At 38.8% G+C, this 20116-nt stretch overlaps 1 protein-coding gene across 7 annotated transcripts in view; it reads left to right on the top strand.

Moving 5' to 3' along the window:
• The window catches only part of LOC120307740 (mitogen-activated protein kinase 10), a 212232-nt gene that overhangs the window by 102062 nt on the left and 90054 nt on the right, over window positions 1-20116 (top strand). For 5 of the 7 annotated variants that reach the window (XM_039342825.1, XM_039342824.1, XM_039342827.1 and 2 more), the window contains exons 3-4: window positions 3427-3498; window positions 17056-17225. In XM_039342825.1, coding sequence (XP_039198759.1) covers window positions 3433-3498; window positions 17056-17225 — 236 coding nt within the window. In that variant the 5' untranslated portion in view covers window positions 3427-3432. Of the gene's footprint in view, window positions 1-3426; window positions 3526-17055; window positions 17226-20116 lie in introns of all 7 variants that reach the window. The other 2 variants (XM_039342829.1, XM_039342828.1) reach the window with 2 other exon arrangements.

Genomic DNA, 20116 nt, shown 5'->3' with positions numbered 1-20116 from the left:
AAATCCAGGGTGTTTGAAAGGTGTCATGGGAAAAAGCATCCTTTGATATTACAGCAATGCTCCGGCAGCATTGCTTGCTTAATGGGACTTAGATGCTGAGGGGACATCATTATCTTCTGGGATTCTAGAAATCATTGCAATTTTGATTAATATTGAAAGCTTTTTAAAACAAGGGAGGAAGAGGCGGGGGCGAAGCCAAATCAAACCATCTGAGGAACAGAAAGCTTCTGTAGTGAGTCACTGAGCTATGAGACAGCAAGCTGAGCTATCACAATACGACGTTAGAAAGGTCATGTACTTGATTTTTGGGGGGGAATAAGAGTGTAACTCATTCATTAAAAATCGAATGCATGAGGCACTTTAGACTGAGCTCACGGCGAGAGATTTTGCTCCCTACCTACTTCCTGATTCAGTGGCGTAAGGAATTGAGCGCTTTAAAGTCTACTAGGAAAACTGTGAAATAGAATCTCAGACTCAAGAGATGCTGAACAGCTCATAATTTTTCAATGCAGCTTATAAGCAATTGAAATGATGGTTTGCGTAGGACTCAGGGGTAGGCAACCTTGGCTCTTTTATGACTTGTGGACTTCAACTCCTAGAATTCCTGAGCCTGCATGGCTCAGCATGGAAACCTCTCCCTTTCCCCTCAGCATGGCTGGCTCAGGAATTCTGGGAGTTGAAGTCCACGAGTCATAAAAGAGCCAAGGTTGCCTACCCCTGGCATAGGTCATGTGACCTATGAGGTGGGTGCTAGAGGTAGTCCTCGACCACAATTGAGCCCAAAATCTCTATTGCTAAGCGAGATATTTGTTAAGTGAGATTTGTCCCCTTTTTACGAACTTTCTTGTCACAGTTGTTAAATGAATTACTGCAGCTGATAAGTTAGTAATCCGGATGTTAAGCAAATCTGGCTTCCCCAATGACTTTACGCGTCAGAAGGTTGCCAAAGGTGATCACGTGACCTTGGGACACAGCAATGGTCACAAGTATGAACCAGTTGCTAAGCATCTGAATTTTGATCCCATGATTTTGAGGATGATTCCAAGGTTGTAAATGTGAAAAATGGGCATAAGTCACTTTTTTTCAGTGCCTCTGTAATTTTGAACGGTCACTAAATGAACTGTTGTAAGCCGAGGACTACCCGTACTGAGCAGAGGTGGAAGCAGGGACCACAGGCAGACTGGCAGGGTTGTGGACAGGTGCTACTGAGCACAGGTGGGCCAGCTGATGGGTGCTAGGAAGTATGAGATCTTGTATGTCTTAGCATGGCGGAGGAGGAAGGATTTAATAATAATAATAATAATAATAATAATAATAATAATAATAATAAGTTGGAAGGGACCTTGAAGGTCATCTAATCCAATCCCCTGCTGAGGCAGGAAACCCTATACCATTTCAGACAAATGGCTGTCCAGTCTCTTCTTAAAAACTTCCAGTGTTGGAGCATTCACCACTTCTGGAGGCAGGTTGTTCCACTGGTTAATTGTTATAACTGTCAGGAAGTTTCTCCTTAGTTTTAGGTTGCTTCTCTCCTTGATTAGTTTCCACCCGTTGCTTCTTGTCCTGCCTTCAGGCGCCTTGAAGAATAGCTTGACTCCCTCTTCTTTGTGGCAGCCCCTGAGATACTGGAACACTGCTATCATGTCCCCCCTCATCCTTCTCTTTGTTAAACTAGACATACCCAATTCCAGCAACCGTTCTTTATATGTTTTAGCCTCCAGCCCCCTAATCATCTTTGTTGCTCTTCTCTGTACTCTTTCTAGAGTCTTCTAGAGTCTCAACGTTTAGGGGAGTGACTTGCAATCTTCCCTGCTGGCTTCCCCATTGATGATCACATAACTGCTGTTTGCTGCAATGTTGTAATTGTGAGCCATATAAAATCTTTACATGATCACATGACTGTGGGAATAGCACTTTACTTATATACCGAATGCTGTAACAGCTGCAGATCAGTTGTAAGTCCTCCTCATTCAGCACCCTCATAACTTTGGTTGCCGAGCAAATGGTGATGCCACAAGGACTACCTGTAGCAAGGGTTTTTTCATCATATATCTTGATGGTTATTATCTACCCATCTTTATTTTAGATATTAATGCAAATGGGTAGAACCTGGGATCTTCCACATGCAAATCGGTACTCTACTCCTGAACGATTGCTCCTGCTTGTTCAGAACCTTTTGCTGCAGTATAATCTGTTGATTTTTGTTGTCTTGTAGAAGAATCTACCCGGGCCTATTTTAAAGCACATATTCTTTGTTTTCTTTTATATTTAATTCAAGCATGGAAATTTAATAACATCGCTGAATTATTATTGGATTAGTGCATGGAACTGGGTGTGCTGCTGTGCTTTTTTATCTTTACTTTTTGCATAAACAAGGTATAAGTAAGCTTGATACGTATGAGGGCAAAAAAAATACCAATAATATTTCAAACAACTAAGGGACGCATGTTAATGCTGCATAGAGTAAGATTTGTAGGTTTGTGACTGTACTAGCTAATATGGCTGAGCAAATAACGTGGAAGGGTGGTTTCTGGCAGAATTGTCGTCTGTGCGTGCAAACAGAGACATGGGTTCCCTCAGTAGCGTTACAAATTATTCACATACTCCTACCTAGCTAGTCATATCTCAGCCAGTCTCCTTATGAAAGAATCATGCTAAGCAGTAGTAAACATCCAGGGGCAGCTCTGGAAAATGCTCCACATGTTTCAAAAAGCTGTATCTTATCATTTTCTGATGTCCAACACGAAACAATTCTTTCCAAGTCCACAAGCCAATTTTAATTTCTACTCTGGCTCTTTATTGTTTGGTAGCTTTTTTGTTCTCTATGGAGGCCCTGAATCCTCCCTTTGCTGTGCATCCTGGTCATTGCCATCTAGGCAATTATACTGTCAGTCTTGCTCGCTAAATTAGGAATAGTCAGATTGCCAGAACTGGTTAGCTGAACATGCTTGTGCTGTGAACTTGGTTGTTGGTTGCACCTGAAGGACAAGAAGCAATGGATGGAAACTAATCAAAGAGAGAAGCAACCTAGAACTAAGGAGGAATTTCCTAACAATTAATCAGTGGAACAACTTGCCTCCAGAAGTTATGGGTGCTCCAACACAGGAGGTTTGTAAGAACCTTGTCTGAAATGGCATAGGGTTTCCTGCTTGAGTAAAGAGTTGGATTTGAAGACCTCCAAAGTCCCTTCCAACTCGGCTATGCTGTTATTTTGTTTTCTTGCAAATATTCTCCTTCACTGATACTTGTGTTCATAAACTGAAAATATTTTTCCTATAGGAAAACAAAGGTTTGGCCTTGAAGAATTGGATTTGTATTTTCTTTACTATTGAACCAGTATCATAGATATTAAATATATCGAGACAGCATTATAAATAAATCCAGTTTGGATGAAATACATTTATGCCATTGTTCTTTGAATTTCAGATATTTATGAGCCGCCATTTCTTACATTACTGCAGTGAGCCTACTCTGGATGTGAAGATTGCCTTTTGTCAGGTGTGTGTTCCTTACAGGTAAAACAAGGTACAGTATATACTTGTACTTACATATTTTGTGATCAGTATTTCATATCAATCATATATGTGACTGCAAGTCTACAACAACCACCTCAATCGGTTTCATTCTATCATTAGTTATGTTGGCTGGAATTCATGGTGCTAAAACTTGGAAGTGATTTGGGCATAGGATTTAGCAGAATGTTTAAATCTCAGGGTAGGCCATTGCACAACGAGGATCCCGGTCACTTAGTGATAGTTTGAAATTACCACTGCAAAAAAGATTGTAAAATCAGGCACAGTTATTTGGAGACCCGCTTAACAATCTACATGACTTAACAACCATAATTCCATGCTCAACTATAGTCGTAAGTCAAAGACTATTTTTAGTAATATCCCATCTAAAAAGGGTAAAACCAATAAAGCTAGAGGATGCTATCCAAGTATACGCATAGGCCTGGAAGGAATACAGTTAACTGTATATTTTCCATGTATAATCATGCCCTCAGTGAACATGCAGTTTTATACCAGGCCTGCTGGAGGAAATTTTTCTCTCACTGACTTCAATTGGAAAAGGGAGATTTTAAAAGAAGTTCTCTGCTTCAGGTTTTGGTTAATAAAATAACTGCTATTATCTTAGCAATTCAAGTTTTTTTAAAAAAATATTGAAATTTTTTAGATAAAACATAAACCTAAAAAAATGTAAAAAAGTTAGAGAAAAAAGATTTTTAAAAATGAAGAAATCAATAATAATAATAATAATAATATAATAATAATCTTTCTCATCTATTCGGCAGTGCCTGGAGACAGTAGAATAGATGAGAAAGAACTGGAGAAGATAACAAAATACAAAGACCTACAAATAGAAATAGAAAGACTGTGGCAATAGCAAGCAAGGGTAGTACCAAAACAACTGGAGCACCACTTGAACACCATTGGCATTGACAAATTTGCCATTAGTCAATTGCAAAAGGCGGCCTTACTAGGAACCACCTCCATTCTGCAGCGAGATTTGTAATAACATCAAACACTTCACGTGATCTTGATTCTATCCCTTTGTTAATGCAGCCTAGCACTGTGTTGGCTTTTTTGGCAGCTGCAGCACACGGCTGGCTCATATTTAAGTGATTGTCCACTAGGACTCCGAGATCCCTCTCACAGTTGCTACTATTGAGCAAGGTACCCCCTATACTGTATCTGTGCATTTGGTTTTTCTTGTCTAAATGTAGAATTTTCTTGCCTAAATTTGGAATAAAGGAAGGAGAAAAAGATTAACAAGAATAAGTTCATCTTATTCTTTATACCAAGGGTCCCCAACCTCCGGGCTGTGGCCACACAAGTGGTGGAGTGAGCACACTTGTGTGTGCAGCTCCACTTGTATGAGAGACAAGAGCTCACGCTTGGTGCACAGCCCACAAACATACCTACTGCTCGCACAAATGGAGTTGTGCCCACAAGTGCTCTCGCCTGCTGTGCACACACAACCATCCCCTCTCCCCCTGTCCCCCCCGCCGCCGCTGTTGGTGGTTTGAAAAGCTGGAAAGGTTGGAGACTGCTGCTTTATATGATTATGCCAAAAAAGTATCTAGAATTATGCATCTCTACTGTGGCAAATTAAGTGATGCCACGAATGTCTTGTCCCCATCCCTGGAGGCTGTGAGGGTCTGGATGGGGGACAACAGGTTTCACCTGAATCTTGGAAAGACTGGGGGGGCTTTGATTTTGGGGGGACCACAGACTTGAGGACTATGCCATCTTTGGAGCTGAATGGGATTGCTCAGACCCAGTGCACAATCTGAGGGTCTTTCTAGAATCACGATTGCTGTTTGAGGAGCAGGTGGCAGTCATGGCTAGGAGGGCCTTTGCACACAAGTTCGTCTTGCGTGCCAGTTGCACCCGTTCCTAGATTGGCAGGCCCTATTTACAGTCATTCTTGTCCTAGTCACCTCCAGATTGGATTGCTCCAATGCGCTCTATATGGGGCTTCCCTTGAAGAGTGTCTGGAAGCTTCTGCGGGTTGTGAATGCAGCAGCACAGGCAATTATGTACGCTCCTAGGGCAGCACATGTTACACCTCTACTCCACAAGCTGCACTGTTTGCCAATTTGCTTCCGGGTCCAGTTCAAGGTACTGGTTTTAACCTTAACGTCTTTCATGGCATGGGACTCACACTATTTGAGGGACTATCTTTTGCTGCATATATCGGATTACCCAATCAGACTTCACAGGGAAGGCATGCTGCATCTTTGGCTAGGGATTTACATTTAATGTGTCCCAGGAATTGTGCCTTCACTGCTAGGTAAAAGACCTCCTAGTCATGACTAGGGTAGAAATAATCAATGCTCTTGCTACTCCTTGGCAACCTATGTAGCTCATAGTAGCTCTGTTGTTGAGCTTTCCAGCTGACTTCCCTTGTGCCCATTCACTTGTCTTCCTCAAGTTTCTCATTCATCTTCTATTCACGCACTATAATGTTAACACTGCATTTAAATTGTAACAGTGAATATGGTGTTGCACCAATAATGATCAAAGCAGATCCACGATTACAAAAATTGGAAGAAACCTAATGGCAGCAAAAATACTAACAAAGATGACATGCAGCATTATCCACAGTGTTCAGTGAGTCATAACTCTGCTAAAAGCATTAAGGTATTGGCAGCTTTATTTTTGGCTCCTTTACTAGTGACCTCTTCCAGGAAATGTGGTAGAGATGCTGACCATTGGTGTCTTCTATTTTTCTCTTTCCTTGCCAGCTGCCCCATGCCACCACGTATCCTACTTCCCTACTTCAAGTACCATTGTTGCATAAGTAGCATCTAGAAGTGCAAGCAAATTGATAATACTAGTAGAAGACACCTCAGGCCTTGTTCTGAACCACGGCTACTGTGTGAAATACCTTGTATCTATATGATGGCACTGAAGTAAAATTCTAAAATTGCTATTTCTCCCAGTCAAAGAGCAAATGACCTCATTTCTTTGAAATGAGTTTGCAAGTGATACTAAATGCTGCAGGCAGAATGTTGAACACTTTAACTGAACGAAAAACTTGGTCCCAGTTCTGTTCAAAGTATTCTGGCTCTTGGCTTGTTTGAGATTTTTTTTTTTTTTTGAGCTTATAATTGACTGCTGGCAGAGTAGTTCAAGAATCACTTTCTTTGACATACAGCAAGTCTTTCTGCCCCATGCAAGTTTTAGAATTGTATCTATTTCATGTTCCCTCGTGATTAGATATGTGGCTTGTGTCTATACCTAAAGCTGGTGCATACTTTGGATAGGCAAGTAGATCACTGAAGCATGTGTGGATATCCATGTAGGAACACTCTGCAATTACCTAAACCAGTCTTTCTCAATCTTAGCCATTTTAAGCTGGGTGGGCTTCAACTCCCAGAATTCCCCAGCCAGCTGAAAGTGGTAGGGTTGAGAAACACTGACTTAAACCAAACATTTATTTTCCTGAGATCATGTTATAACTATAGAGGACAGTTGCTTGATCCTGGGAAAAGATATACCGTATATGCCGGCATATAAGGCGACTTCTGCAAGCGTTAAAATCGGCGCCAAAGTTGGGGGTCTTATACGCTGAGTCGTCTTATACGCTGGAAATACTGGTAGTTTCCGGTGTATAAGATGACGTTCTAGGCATGCGACTCGGCGCCAAAGACGGGAGTCGTTTTATACGCCGGGTCGCCTTATACGCCAGCATATATGGTAGCTGCTTTCAAAAGCTTATGACAGTTGCTACAAGAGCATTCCATGCACTCTGAATCACCTTTTAGTTTTCAAATCCCATACAATAATATAAATTGTAAATATACTTACATTAGAATTTATTTTAAATAGCGCATAATGTGACAATCCCAAATAACCTAAGTACTATTTAGTCATTAAATAAGGGGAGTTTTCAAATTAGTATCCCATATTTCTGGCACCTTTATATAACTCTCACCTAAGCAAAGTTGACACAAGCAACCATGTAATGATTTCCCTACAATAATTTCCTCTGCCAGCCTCTATGTAGGAGTCACCAGGGTTAATTCAGGGTCTCCTGCAGTTAGTTTTCCTTGAGAAACAATTTCCAATAAAATAAGTTAAATTAAGAATATGACATTATTTAGTAAGTGAATTACTAAGAGTAATGGGATTAAATTTTCTTGACATTCTCTTAAATTCCAATGCACAAAGGCATCAGAATAAAAGCGCTCATTATTTCAGTGTTTTTTCTCCCCTCCAATCAACTAGAGAAAGGCTGGTTTGGCCTTGTTATTCTATTTCTATTCTGTTAACATAATCTCACATAATGTTGCACATAAATGTTGCACATAAAATGCATTAAATTGCCAGGATGCTTTTGGTCATTTCATGTTCTTTGTAATCCATTCCATCACCATCTTATTGGTTTTGAAGTGACTGAGTCCATTGCCAGAGAATTGTGGTTATAAGGCTTAAATTCATTTCCAAACTTCATAATGTTGATTTTAACATTTGCTGACTAAAAATAACAGCTGCCTGAAGTGTAATTGAATATAAATATCAGTGAACTTTGGAAAGATCTTAGGCTAAGAATGTATGTTTAAAAAAACATAACCCTACTTTTGATATTAGAAATGTCTTTTTCAAAGAGATGCTTCTAGCCAATTTTTTTTTTATCATACAGTATTTTGATTAAAATCTGATAGTACCACCAAGGGCCAGATAAAATTGTTGTATCCAAAGACTGTCAGTTGACAATTGCTCTGTTAGTGCACTAATAACACATTTTTCAGGTTTAGAAATATTGTTTTGTATATTTCACCATCTGGATATTCCATCAGTCCTTTGCATCTAGTATTTTTCCCTTAATGCTTGTTTAAAACCAGAACTTAGTCAATATTTAAATTTAATATGTGAAGTATAATTTGGGAAAGAAACAGAAACAGTTACCCATCTGATAAAGAGAATGCTTGCCATCTGCTTTAGGAAACTTTTCTGTTTGCACAGGATTTCAGTGCCCTGCCGTTAGCCTTGCACATTAAGTGGAAAGATAAGGCACAATTATATGAGGTCAGGTGTTTAGCTAACTAGTGAGCCAACTAAGCACCAGAGGGCAGGATAAGAAACAATGGTTGGAAACTGATCAAAGAGAGAAGCAACCTGGAATTAAGGAGAAAGTTCCTAATAGTTAGGACAATTAACAAGTGGAACAGCTTCAGAAATCATGGGTGCTCCATCACTGGAGGTTTTTAAGACGAGATTGGACAGTCACTTGTCTGAGATGGTATAGGTTCTCCTGCTTGAACAGGGGGCTGGACTAGAAGACCTCCAAGGTTCTATTCTACTCTATTCTACTCTACTCTACTCTACTCTACTCTACTCTACTCTACTCTACTCTACTCTACTCTACTCTATACTCTACTCTACTCTACTCTATTATGTTGTATTCTTGACGTAGTGGTGCTTCAAGTTCTTCAGCCAAATATATATTTTGTCTACTATTACTTCCTTGTTGGATTTGCTCCATCTTAAAGAATACATCTACCAGAGAACATTGTGCCTTATATTTATTCATCTTCTGATGAACTTGAGGAAAGCCAGGGCCACAAGTATTCCTAACCTACGTTGTTAGAAAGGAAAATAAATCAAGATTCTCAAGAGATGTAGTTCATAGCTCCCAGAGTAAGTTATATTCAGTCATCTACCTACTTCTTCACCTCTTTGAAGGATGTTATATAATCATAAAAAGGATGATTGAATTCCCAGAGTGACATCATTGGCCATTAAATGATCTTCTCACGGCCATACATTCAACTTTTCCTATTCCAAACGTATTGAACTCATATCTACTGAATTTACTTACTGAAAGTAATTTTCCCCGGTTGTGGACTTAACTTTGGCAACTTTCTCCACTCCAAATTCCTTACTGAGTTTTAATATTTAAAACAGGATTAAGTACAGTTTTGTGACTAGATTGCAAGGTTTGTGAAAATATTAAAAGAATTTAAGCAGTAAACATCATACATCATAAAACATTCAAACGCATTAATAGCAAGGAAAAGAATATGAAAATAAAAATATATAAACGTTAAGACTTATTATATGAAATATTTTATTATTGCAAAGAACTCAAGCAAGTCTCATTTTAAGTATTTCCTTAAGTAACAGTCATGCTGACACTGTATCAATGTATCATCCACCAATTCTTTGCTATCAGAATGGAAAATAGTTCAAAGAAATGGGTCAGCTTCTAGAACCATGTTTCATGCCGTTAATAATTAAAGTATTTCCATTTCCCTTCTCAAAATCATTCTTTCGGTTTGGGTTTTGCTTGAAAATATACCACAGAGTTGGTTATGATGGCAATGATCTGTCTGCACAATATTTTTAATTATAAAAACTCAAAACTGATGCATCCATTCAAGCAGAAAGCTTCAACCACAGTTTATTAGGAATCACAAAGTGAACCAAGAATTCAAGATATTGTTGAGCTGCATGCTGTTCATTTCTGGACTGTCGATACCAATGAAATTATTATTACTATAAATAGTAGTAAATCTGAAAGCCAACGTATAATAAAATGCACCTTGCCAAGCTTAGCATTACATGATAATTAGTTAAGTCATCATAAAATAAAATTGTGCAGCATAGTTCATATATAATGACCAAAAACACAGCATGGAATTTTGCTGAAACCAGAAAAACTGATGAGTTCAGTGTTTTTGTTTTTACTCTCAGTTAACATGAATGTTTGGAACTGACACATTTAGAATAGCACACCTCCTTTTCTCATTTATATTATCCTGTGTATTGTGCTTAGTTGTGTTGGAAGACAAATGCTAATAATGAATTACTGACTCTGCCTTGCATCAGAGTATTGAACTAGATTAGGGACCATGACTCCAAGAACCTCTAATTTTTTTCTGATTTACCTGAAAAATAATTATCTGTGAAATAACCTGGGATAAAACTTTGTTCCCATAATATATGTAGTGTAATCCAGTCAGCGTGTGATCAAATCTTGCTGGTAATTCTGGCCAATCACGCCATAAATGCATTGGGGAATTAATTTATTTTAATAAATGAATATGGTTGCCTATCTTACATAGATCATTGTAAATAACAAAAAGTGTATTTAAAAATGTTGAAAATTAAATCTCACCTTTTAGAGATGAGACCCAAAGCAAGCTCACTTTATCAGATTTGCTGGGACCTGTAGAAACGTATTGGCCCTCTTCCATATAGGTTTATCAAATGGTAACCAGAACATTGAATTGTACCCAGAAGCCTGCTGGGTTACAGTAATGTAACTCAAATAAACCTTGTGCTTCAAAAACGGGCACTGATGCATTCGGGATTAGCTGATGCTTCCAAGTACCTTCATATGCAGGTCCATGTACAGCATTGCAGTAATCCAATTGAGAAGTGTCTAAGGCAGGGCTTTTCAACCAGTGGTATGGGTACCACCTGTGGTACATTGGCATCTGGCAGGTGGTACGCGACCATCCTAGAAAAGTAGCGGGGGAGGGGAATGAGCTGAACTGGTGGCAGCACCGCACAAGCCTGAGAGAGAGATGGCTGGAGTTGCAGGGCTGTCAGGGCTCAGTGGAAGTGCCAGGATCAGTGCCAGGCTCTAGCTGGACCTCAATGCTGATTCTGGCATTTCTTGCTGAGCCCAGAAGAAGTGCCAATCAGCTGGAATGTTGCAGCATCTCCAGGGTCTTGTGATTTACATTCAGATGCTTGGCAACTGATTCATATTTATGACGGTCACAGTGTCCCAGGGTCATGTGAAGTGACCAAAACCTGCTGCAACCACCCAGCAGACGGGGGGAATAAAAACCAAACACCCCCCCACCCCACCCCCGCTGCCAATCTCAACAGAAATGCTCACAACACGAAAACCTTGGACAGGAAGAAGAGCACCGCCGGGTGGGCGGGCAGGTGTCTTGCTCGGCTGTACCTTGGGGGGCACTTTTTTCCAGTGCCATTGTAACTTCGAACAGTCACTAAGCGAATTGTTGTAAGTCGAGGACTACCTGTACTTTATCACTTTTTTCTTTTTTTTTTAGTCATCAAGTTTTTGACACCTTGCTAGGCGACTGGTGGTACTCGGATATTGCCATATCCTAAAAGTGGTACAATGGGTGAAAAGGTTGAAAAGCCCTGGTCTAAGGCACTGTTTCTCAACCTCAGCAACTTTCAGATGTGTGGACTTCAGCTCCCAGAATTCCCTAGCCAGCCCTGCTAGCTGGAGAATTCTGGGAATTGAAGTCCACACATCTGAAAGTTACTGAGGTTGAGAAAGGCATGAATGATTTAAGCAGAGCCTCCCAAACCCGGAATGAATGCAATTGGTACACTGCATATGTGCAACTCGTCTTATCTGCAGCTGCCCTATGGTCTTCAAGCATGAGTCATGAATCAGGAGTCATAACTATTCAGGATATCAACACTGTGCACTGTCAAGAGTTAAAGATGAAAAGTCCCCATATCCAGCACCTTCCAAAACGCAATGAGCCAGTAGGCAAACAGTAGGCTCATTTCTTGCACTCAGACATGCTTGTGAAATGTGTTTGGTGCTACCAAGCCTTGCCAGGGAGTTCTGAGATAGAGCGGTCTGTTTTCTTAGTCATCCTTTCTCTCCCACTTATTTTCTTGGAGGACTAGACCTGCCAAATGGGTAAATTCCCATGATACAATTGTCTGGGTAGAATTTAACTTTGTCTATAAACATTTAGGGTTAAATTGACGCTCTGGGAATTAACTAACTGAACCAACATTAGGAGGATTTAACTTCTGGTATAGAAATAAGAGTTACATTGAACCAGAACTATGGTTGAACCACATATGGCTTATTGTTAGATACGTTTGGTTTTTAAATCTTTCCAGACCTCTGATTCTTCTGGACAGAAACAGTACCAGCTCATTGGCCATATGGGTAATGCTGTATTAAAAAAATATTTTGTTTAATTTACTCTGTCAAAGTGGCATGTGGTTCCTCTTATTGTGCAACTTTCGAATGTAGTTTCCAATTTCATTTGTGAGGTGATAATGCTCAGAAACCCTTCTTGTTACTATGATTGAAGCTTCCAAAAAACACAATTCATAGTAGACAGATGGCAAGCTTACTCCTAGCACCTGCAACCACAGACTTGAGTGTGCCTTCTGGGTATTCACCAACATGTGACTGCATCTTCTAACATGCGGTGTTCGGGGTCTTCACACAGAGACAATATAAGAAAGTCCACAGGGAACTAAATTATGCTATTCAGTTTATTTCACAAATTTGTTCATATCAACATCTCCTTCTGGCATTTATAGACCATCCCCCCATCCTCCATTCCACAAATGCACGTCTCTGGCTTTTGAATGCCTGTTCCTGCTGGGCAGCTGGTAAAATTAAACACACTGAAAAGTGGAAGGCAATTAGGAGGAAGCCATTTTGGGCAATTATCCAGGAACCGATTAACATACTGCACTTCAAAGGGACACGGAGAGAGAATGAAGACTTCTGTGCTTTGGGGGACAAAGCCACAGAAGTCTTCATTCTCTCTCCTTGTCCCTCCCTTCCTGGTTTAATGACAACCGTTACCATATGCTATCTTCGGTGCTCTGTTTTGCTATTTGACATTATTTTTTTTAGTTTTCCCTAAAAAATGTAAGGGCAAAATCTTGGGAATTTGTGCTGAAGCAAGAACATCTAATAAGGCAAACTCAGGTGACTGGCCAAATTGGTTGAGAATTTTTATTAATATCATTAAAATACTAAAAAGGAAGAAGAATGTACAAAGTTGTAAAAGACAAAGAAAGCAAGCTATAATCCGCCCAGAAGATATAAGACATATATACAAGACATACATTCACACACATGCATACAAATACAGGTAATCCTCATTTTATGACTGCATTTTAGCAACTGTTTGCAGTTATGACAGTGAAGAAAATGTAACTTTGTGACCAATGCCCACTTTTATGACCTTCACAGCATTTCTCCCTCAGTTGTGTGCTTGCCACTGCTATTGGTTGGTATGCATTGTCCTGTTTAAAACCATAAGCACAGTTGTCATATAATTTCACTTAGTAACTGTTTTGTTTAATGACTTGAGTTGTCAGTCCAAATTGCAGTTGCTGTATGAGCACTACCTCATAAAGTTGTACAGTAAACATTTTGCTGAATGGAAGACATGATTTCTTACAATCATCCATAGCTAATGTATGTTGATAAAATATTTATTCATAAATTGCTGATGACATCAATGTGCAGATTACTGAATAGTTGGAGCCATCATGCGCTAAAAGAATCCAAAGGGGGGACTGTGATATTGCATGCATAAGATTCCCCTTCTCGTTCATAAATACCATAATAAGGATTGGGATCTACCGGAAAAGATGTTGGACAAAGTGGGCATAGGTGGACTGTAAGGGAATTGCATAGCAGCTGTCCAGATGAAGTCGGAGACACTAACACAAACTTGTATTGTCATCATACGGAAAGAAAAAACACAAGATAGTGAGGAATACAAGAACATCATGAGGCAAATTAAACAATATACAGAACACACAGAAGGAGGGGGAAAAACAGAAACTCCCCCTTTTATACTTAATGGCAACCAATCATAGTGTAGATTGCCTCATGCATGAGCACCCTCCAACCAATCAGCTACAACTATGTTCTGGCCTGTTGTACACTTTACTGTTCCAGTTACCAAATTCAATATCCTAATGTGGACTCTTTCTTTTATCAATTCCCTGGGAGGATAAGCAGCGCTGAGCATCTGTGTCCATCCTACATTTAAACTTCTTACAAGAGGGATGTTAAAACAGGAATCTTAACATTAAAATGGTGCATACTTCTAACTAGCTCTGAAGCTTGGAGTGTCAAGCCAAAAATAAGACAAATAAATTGTACAGATTCAAATAGATCCAGACAACCCCTTGATAGTAGCCCTTGTTGGGACTGTGATAACTGCCTAGAGATATTCATGTGTTGATGGCGATAACCACTTTAATTCTCTTGATAGTAACTTATAAATTATTGTCAGAAGCTTTTCTCCTGACTCCTTCCTAGGAGAATTAGTTGAAATGTGCCCACTGCAGTGTGTTAGCAATGAAAACACACTCTTGCTCCCTTGATATTTAATCAGTTTTTCTTGTGCATTGGAGGCTGGTTCTTTCTTTTTCCTTCTTTGGGGTGAGCAAGTGTATTTATCTAGGGATGCTTGATTGGGAGAGACACAATGGCTTAAAGATGCTGAGCTTGCCAGCTGGCAGTTCATGCAACAGGGTAAGCTTCTGTTGCTTGCTCCAGTTCCTGTCCACCTAACAGTTCGAAAGCATGCAAATGTGAGTAGAATAATAAGTACCCACTTCTGTGGGAAGGTAACAGCATTCGGTGTGGCTTTGTTGTATAGCCATGCTGGCCACATGACCGCAGAAATTGTCTTTGGACAACGCTGACTTCCTCAGACAAGAAATGGAGATGAGCATCGTGCCTTAGAATTGGACACTGCTGACCGGGAGACCTTTACCTTTACCTTTGCTTGATCAGGAATAGCAAGAGCACTTAGATTTATATACCGCTTCATAGTGCTTTACTGCCCTCTCTAAGTGTTTTACAGAGTCAACATATTGCCCCCAATAATCTGGGGACTTAACACTAACCATTGCGCCATCACGGTCCTTAGCTCCAATTTAGCTGGGAATCCTAGCATTAAATTTCTCTCTTCAATTTGAGGCAAGCTGCCATAGACAATTAATGATATTGAAGATGAGGGTTAGGACTTCTACATGTCGCTGCTGTGTTAGTGATGACTTCTGCTTTCCATCATTATCCTTTCTTTGCGGTCATCATCCATTTCTGATTGGTTCACCACAATCAGAAGCAGACAGCCATTTTTTTTATTCAACTTATTTTTGAACTCCAGGAAAACGGTGGCTTAAATGAAACAACTCAAAATGCCAAAATGGTTCTGATTTGGATAAAGCAGTGCCCAGCTAATAATTTAGTAGTGCTTTCTTCTTCTTCTTCTTTTTAAAAAAAAAGGGGGGGATACTCCTCTGGTTAGTATAAAAGAAGTAAATGTATATGTCTATCTTCATGAAAAATGATCAGATTAAATTTAGTAGTTTAATATGCCAATACAATAATTCTTTTTAGAAAGTAGCTGTAACTTTCATGTTCACTTTTTATTTTTTTGTGAAGATGACTTTCTTACTGGAAAAGGCTATGAAGATAGCATGTCTTATACATGAAACTAAGATCTATTGTTACCTTACAATAATTAAACCTTTGATTAGTTACTGAAGGTTAGGAATGTTGATATTATTATTATGAGCATTTTTCTAATCCTGACCTTTTGCAAAGATGATCATTCATTAATTCATTGATTCATTTCTTCATTCATTTCCTTTTACTATTGTTACAAATAATTCAGGGGGCAAACATAGCCAATATACTTTCCTTTTCCTGTTTTCACCACAACAGTAACCCTGTGAGGTAACCCTTTGAGCTGAGAGAGACTGGCCCAAAGTCATCCAGCTAGCTTTCATGGCTAAGGCAGGACTTGAATTCATGGCCTCTGGCTTTCTAGACTGGTGCCTTAACCTCTAGACCAAACTGGTTCTAACTCTGCAAATTTCCAAATATAATTCAGAATGCGTGTGCTCATTTTTAAAGACAAGCATGACTTAAGAAACCTGTAGAGATTCTTTACTTTCAGCTTGCATCTGTCTGCTTGGACACAAATGTGTTTGCCAGTTTAAATGGGTGCTGCCCCTGGGAAAAACTTTACCTGGCATCTATTCTGATATCATTTCTTCATTATTTAATGTTATTTAAATGTTATTTAATGTTTTCTTTCCCAATTTTTTATCAGCTTTTATTTCCCATCGTCCTGTTGTATACAGATTATTTGTGGTACTACTTTTTTTTATTCTTGTCAGGTAGTACATAAATAGTAATTTGTTGAAAAGAACATGTTAATTTATGAAATAAAGTACAAGGGCATGAACACAAATCAACCTCAAATCTCATTTTTATTATAAAACAGGAATGTATTAAGGATATATGGGAATTATAAATCATAATATATTGTGGATTTCGGTGCCTTGGGATTTTGTTTATTTTAGGGCACACTTTGAATGATCCGAAAGATTCCTATTTGCACTAGGATTTAATCCTGGAAATATAATAGAAATATAATGTGAAATTCTGCTCCTGTTCTTTTTTTGCGTGTGCCATAACTAATGTTAAAATCTTATGTCCATTATCGACTGGAGCAATATCTTTGTCGTGATTAAGGAGTACATAAATTCACAGCAGTAACTGTCTACCATGATCGATAGCCCTAAATCTAACCTTAACCCACTTGGCAGGAAAAAAAGAGAGCTGAAATAAACAGGCTTAATTGATTGGTGGGCAAAATTTTGGCAGGCAAAAATAGAACAAGAGCCATAAAAGTCTTAAGATTAGCTATCCTGAAGGACATCTAGCTTGAATTGTTTGAGATCCTGCTGTTTATGCTCCTAATTTATTGGCTTTCTGTTTTCTTTCTCTCTTGCCTACATCGTTCTGTCCCTATGACAGGGATTTGGGAAGCAAGTGGATGTGTCATATATTGCCAAATACTACAACATGAGTAAAAGCAAAGTTGACAACCAGTTCTACAGTGTGGAAGTAGGTGACTCGACCTTCACAGTTCTCAAACGCTACCAGAACTTAAAACCAATCGGCTCTGGAGCTCAGGGAATAGTTTGGTAAGAGTCACTCAATTTTTCTCAATCTATATTCCTTGTGTTTGTGAATTGAGTTATGCCCCCTGTGGTATGCATTAGGTAGTCCTCAACTTACGACCACAAATGATCCCAAAATTTATGTTGCTAAGTGAGACATTTGTTAAGGGAGTTTTGCCCCATTTTGTGACCTTTCTTGCCACCGTTGTTAAGTGAATCCCTGCAGTTGTTAAGTTAGTAACCGCGTTGTTAAGTGAATCTGGCTTCCCTATTGACTTTGCTTGTCAGAAGTTTGCAAAAGATGATCGTATTACCCTGGGACATTGCAACTGTCATAAATGTATGCCAGTTGCCAAGCAAGTTAATTTGGATATTGTGACCATGGGATGCCGCAATGGTCATATGTGTGAAAAATAGTCAAAAAACACTTTTTTCAGTGCTGTTGTAACTTCAAATGGTCACTAAATGAACTGTTGTAAGTCAAGGACTACTTGCATGTGTCATGAGTGTTGCTGTAAATTACAATAAACATGTATGCAAGGGCTGAAGTAATAAAAAAAATGGTTTGATGCATAAAGATTATAAGATTGCTATTTTGGTTTGCTGTTTTTTCCCCCTCCAAATTCTACATTGGATGGTACTAAATGCCACAGATGAAAGTAAATTAACTGTGATTAATTATGATTGTTTTGGAATAGATACTGGTCAATCTAATAGTCCATCTATCAAAAGTAATTAAAGTATTTTGAGTCTAGTGCGGCATAGATATAATAGTTTCTTAGTCTTCCATGGTTATAAAAATACTAGAAGTAAGGCATGCTTTGAAAACACTGTTCCTAGACTAAAGGTACCACTAATCTCTGCTAAACTCTGCTTATTTCTGGAAATAAGAGCATTTGTTTTTTTTCCTGCACATATTAGATACTAGCTAGCAAAATGATATTGTGGTACACAGTTTACACATTTTTGCAGTTTCTTCCAGAAATAACATTTCAAGCAGAAGAGTAATTTCCCCTTTTGCTGTTCAAGAACAATCTGGGATTTGCCAGGCAATATGTCTCATGCTGTATAATTTTGAAATTGTCACAAATTCAAGGTTCCCAAAGTTGATGTGACCATTACTCTTTCTTCATGGAGAGAAAAAGAAAAGCTGACATTTCAGCGAAACATATAAATAATATTGTGAAGGTTGCATTATAAAACAGGAAGCGCTTATCAATCTCACAGTGTAAATAATCAGGTCTTCTATGGTTTATGGTAGGATTTCTCTGATAAATGGATCTACTGCCTTAAAACCCTGTATAGACAAGTTGTTGTTTTTTTCTTTCCTAGAATGTTTTGATAGATTTTCGATATTCTTTCTACTTTCATTATGAATGAACCATTAGCTTTCTATTAATTTAATAATTTTATGTTATAAAAAGTGAGAAAATGTCCATCATTTTCAGAAGTCATGGTTTGATAAGACTTCTGGTTCCAGTTCGCGGCGTCTCTAGTCATACGCAGACACTTGTCTTCTCGTTGGCTAGCTTTCCCTCCACCGGCAGACCCTTATGCGGGTCCAAAGTCGCCCTGGAGAGTGCAACTTCTGTCGAGGAGGCTCTGCTCGGCTGTTGAGGAGTGGCGGCTCCTTTAGCAGTCCGAGCTATCTCTGAGGGCCGACAGAGAAGAAGATCGGCCAGTAAAACGGCCGATCACCCTGCTGCTTCAAACTGCAAGTCAAAGAACATCTAAGCTGTAAGAACCCCTGTGGTGAATCCGGGTGAGACCTTTGTTTGCTATTCTCTCTATACTATTTTGTATTTGGTACCTGAAAGAGCCTTGTTGGAATTACTTCCCTGGCTTGAAAAGGCAGCTTCTACATTTTTTGGGAAGAAAGGTGTTCTATAAAAATAGAACAAAATTTTAAAAACTGTATTTACTTTTATATTTTTGGGGGTACAGAAAATTTTTTTTCTTTTCCTTTCCTCTTTTTCTAAGAACTATCATCCTATGCTGGAAGATTATTTATTTTTCACATTATACTTTAAAAGATAGAAAAGGGGAAATGGTGTTTGGAAAAGACCTTTTTTAACCTACTGAGGACATCTAGTGGCGAAATATTAATACTGTCACTTCTGGTTACTTGGTTTGAAGATAGCTGACCTTCAATACACTTCTGAAGAGGAAAGATAAGCTGGGTAACTATGGGAACTGTAGGAGTGGATATTGCCTATATTATATCAAATATAGCCTCCACAAAAAAGAAAAGAGAGACTCTTTTTAATCACTATCAAAATGGAGAAACCTCAGTCACAATTAAACTGCACACTTACATTGGAAAAGATCTATGAGGCTACTGCAGAAATATGTGCTACAATGAAAAAGTTTACTACAGAACTGAGATCCAGAAATTTCACTTCAAATGTTCAAATGGATGTCCAGGCTATATCTGACTATGGTATAAATCAAAATATATTAGAAGAGGAATCAACAGAGATAAAAGAGGAACTTATTCTATCTTACAAACCTTCCATCTCCAACTTTGAGGAACAGAAGAAGTAAAGACTGAGATTTCAAACTAGAAAGCAACGACGCTTCAAGGAGGAGAGAAATAGATGTCTAATGCAGAGGATGGGATTTCTATTATTTCAAAGGCTACTGTAAGCAACAAAGATAGATCCATTGGCTGAAAGGGAAGCGTCCCTATGGAAACCTGCTTGGCACAGGAAAAAAGCCAGAATTAGACTGAAAAGAGAAATTTAAAATTGTGTAATGGATTAAAAGGCAATGTTGGATTTATGGTTGTTTTAAGGATTTTGATTTTAGAGTTAGAAGCAAGAAAAAAATATAAACATATATACATGAGGGTGATTTTTAGAATGGATATTTTAAATCGATTAAGAATACTTTGGGGAATATTAGATATATTTTGA

The sequence above is a fragment of the Crotalus tigris genome, unplaced genomic scaffold (genome assembly GCF_016545835.1).
Source record: "Crotalus tigris isolate CLP2741 ecotype Arizona unplaced genomic scaffold, ASM1654583v1 scf7180000017814.3102382, whole genome shotgun sequence".
NCBI lineage: Eukaryota > Metazoa > Chordata > Lepidosauria > Squamata > Viperidae > Crotalus > Crotalus tigris.
The sequence above is the reverse complement of the archived record's forward strand: the minus strand, read 5'-3'. Positions and strand labels throughout refer to the sequence as shown.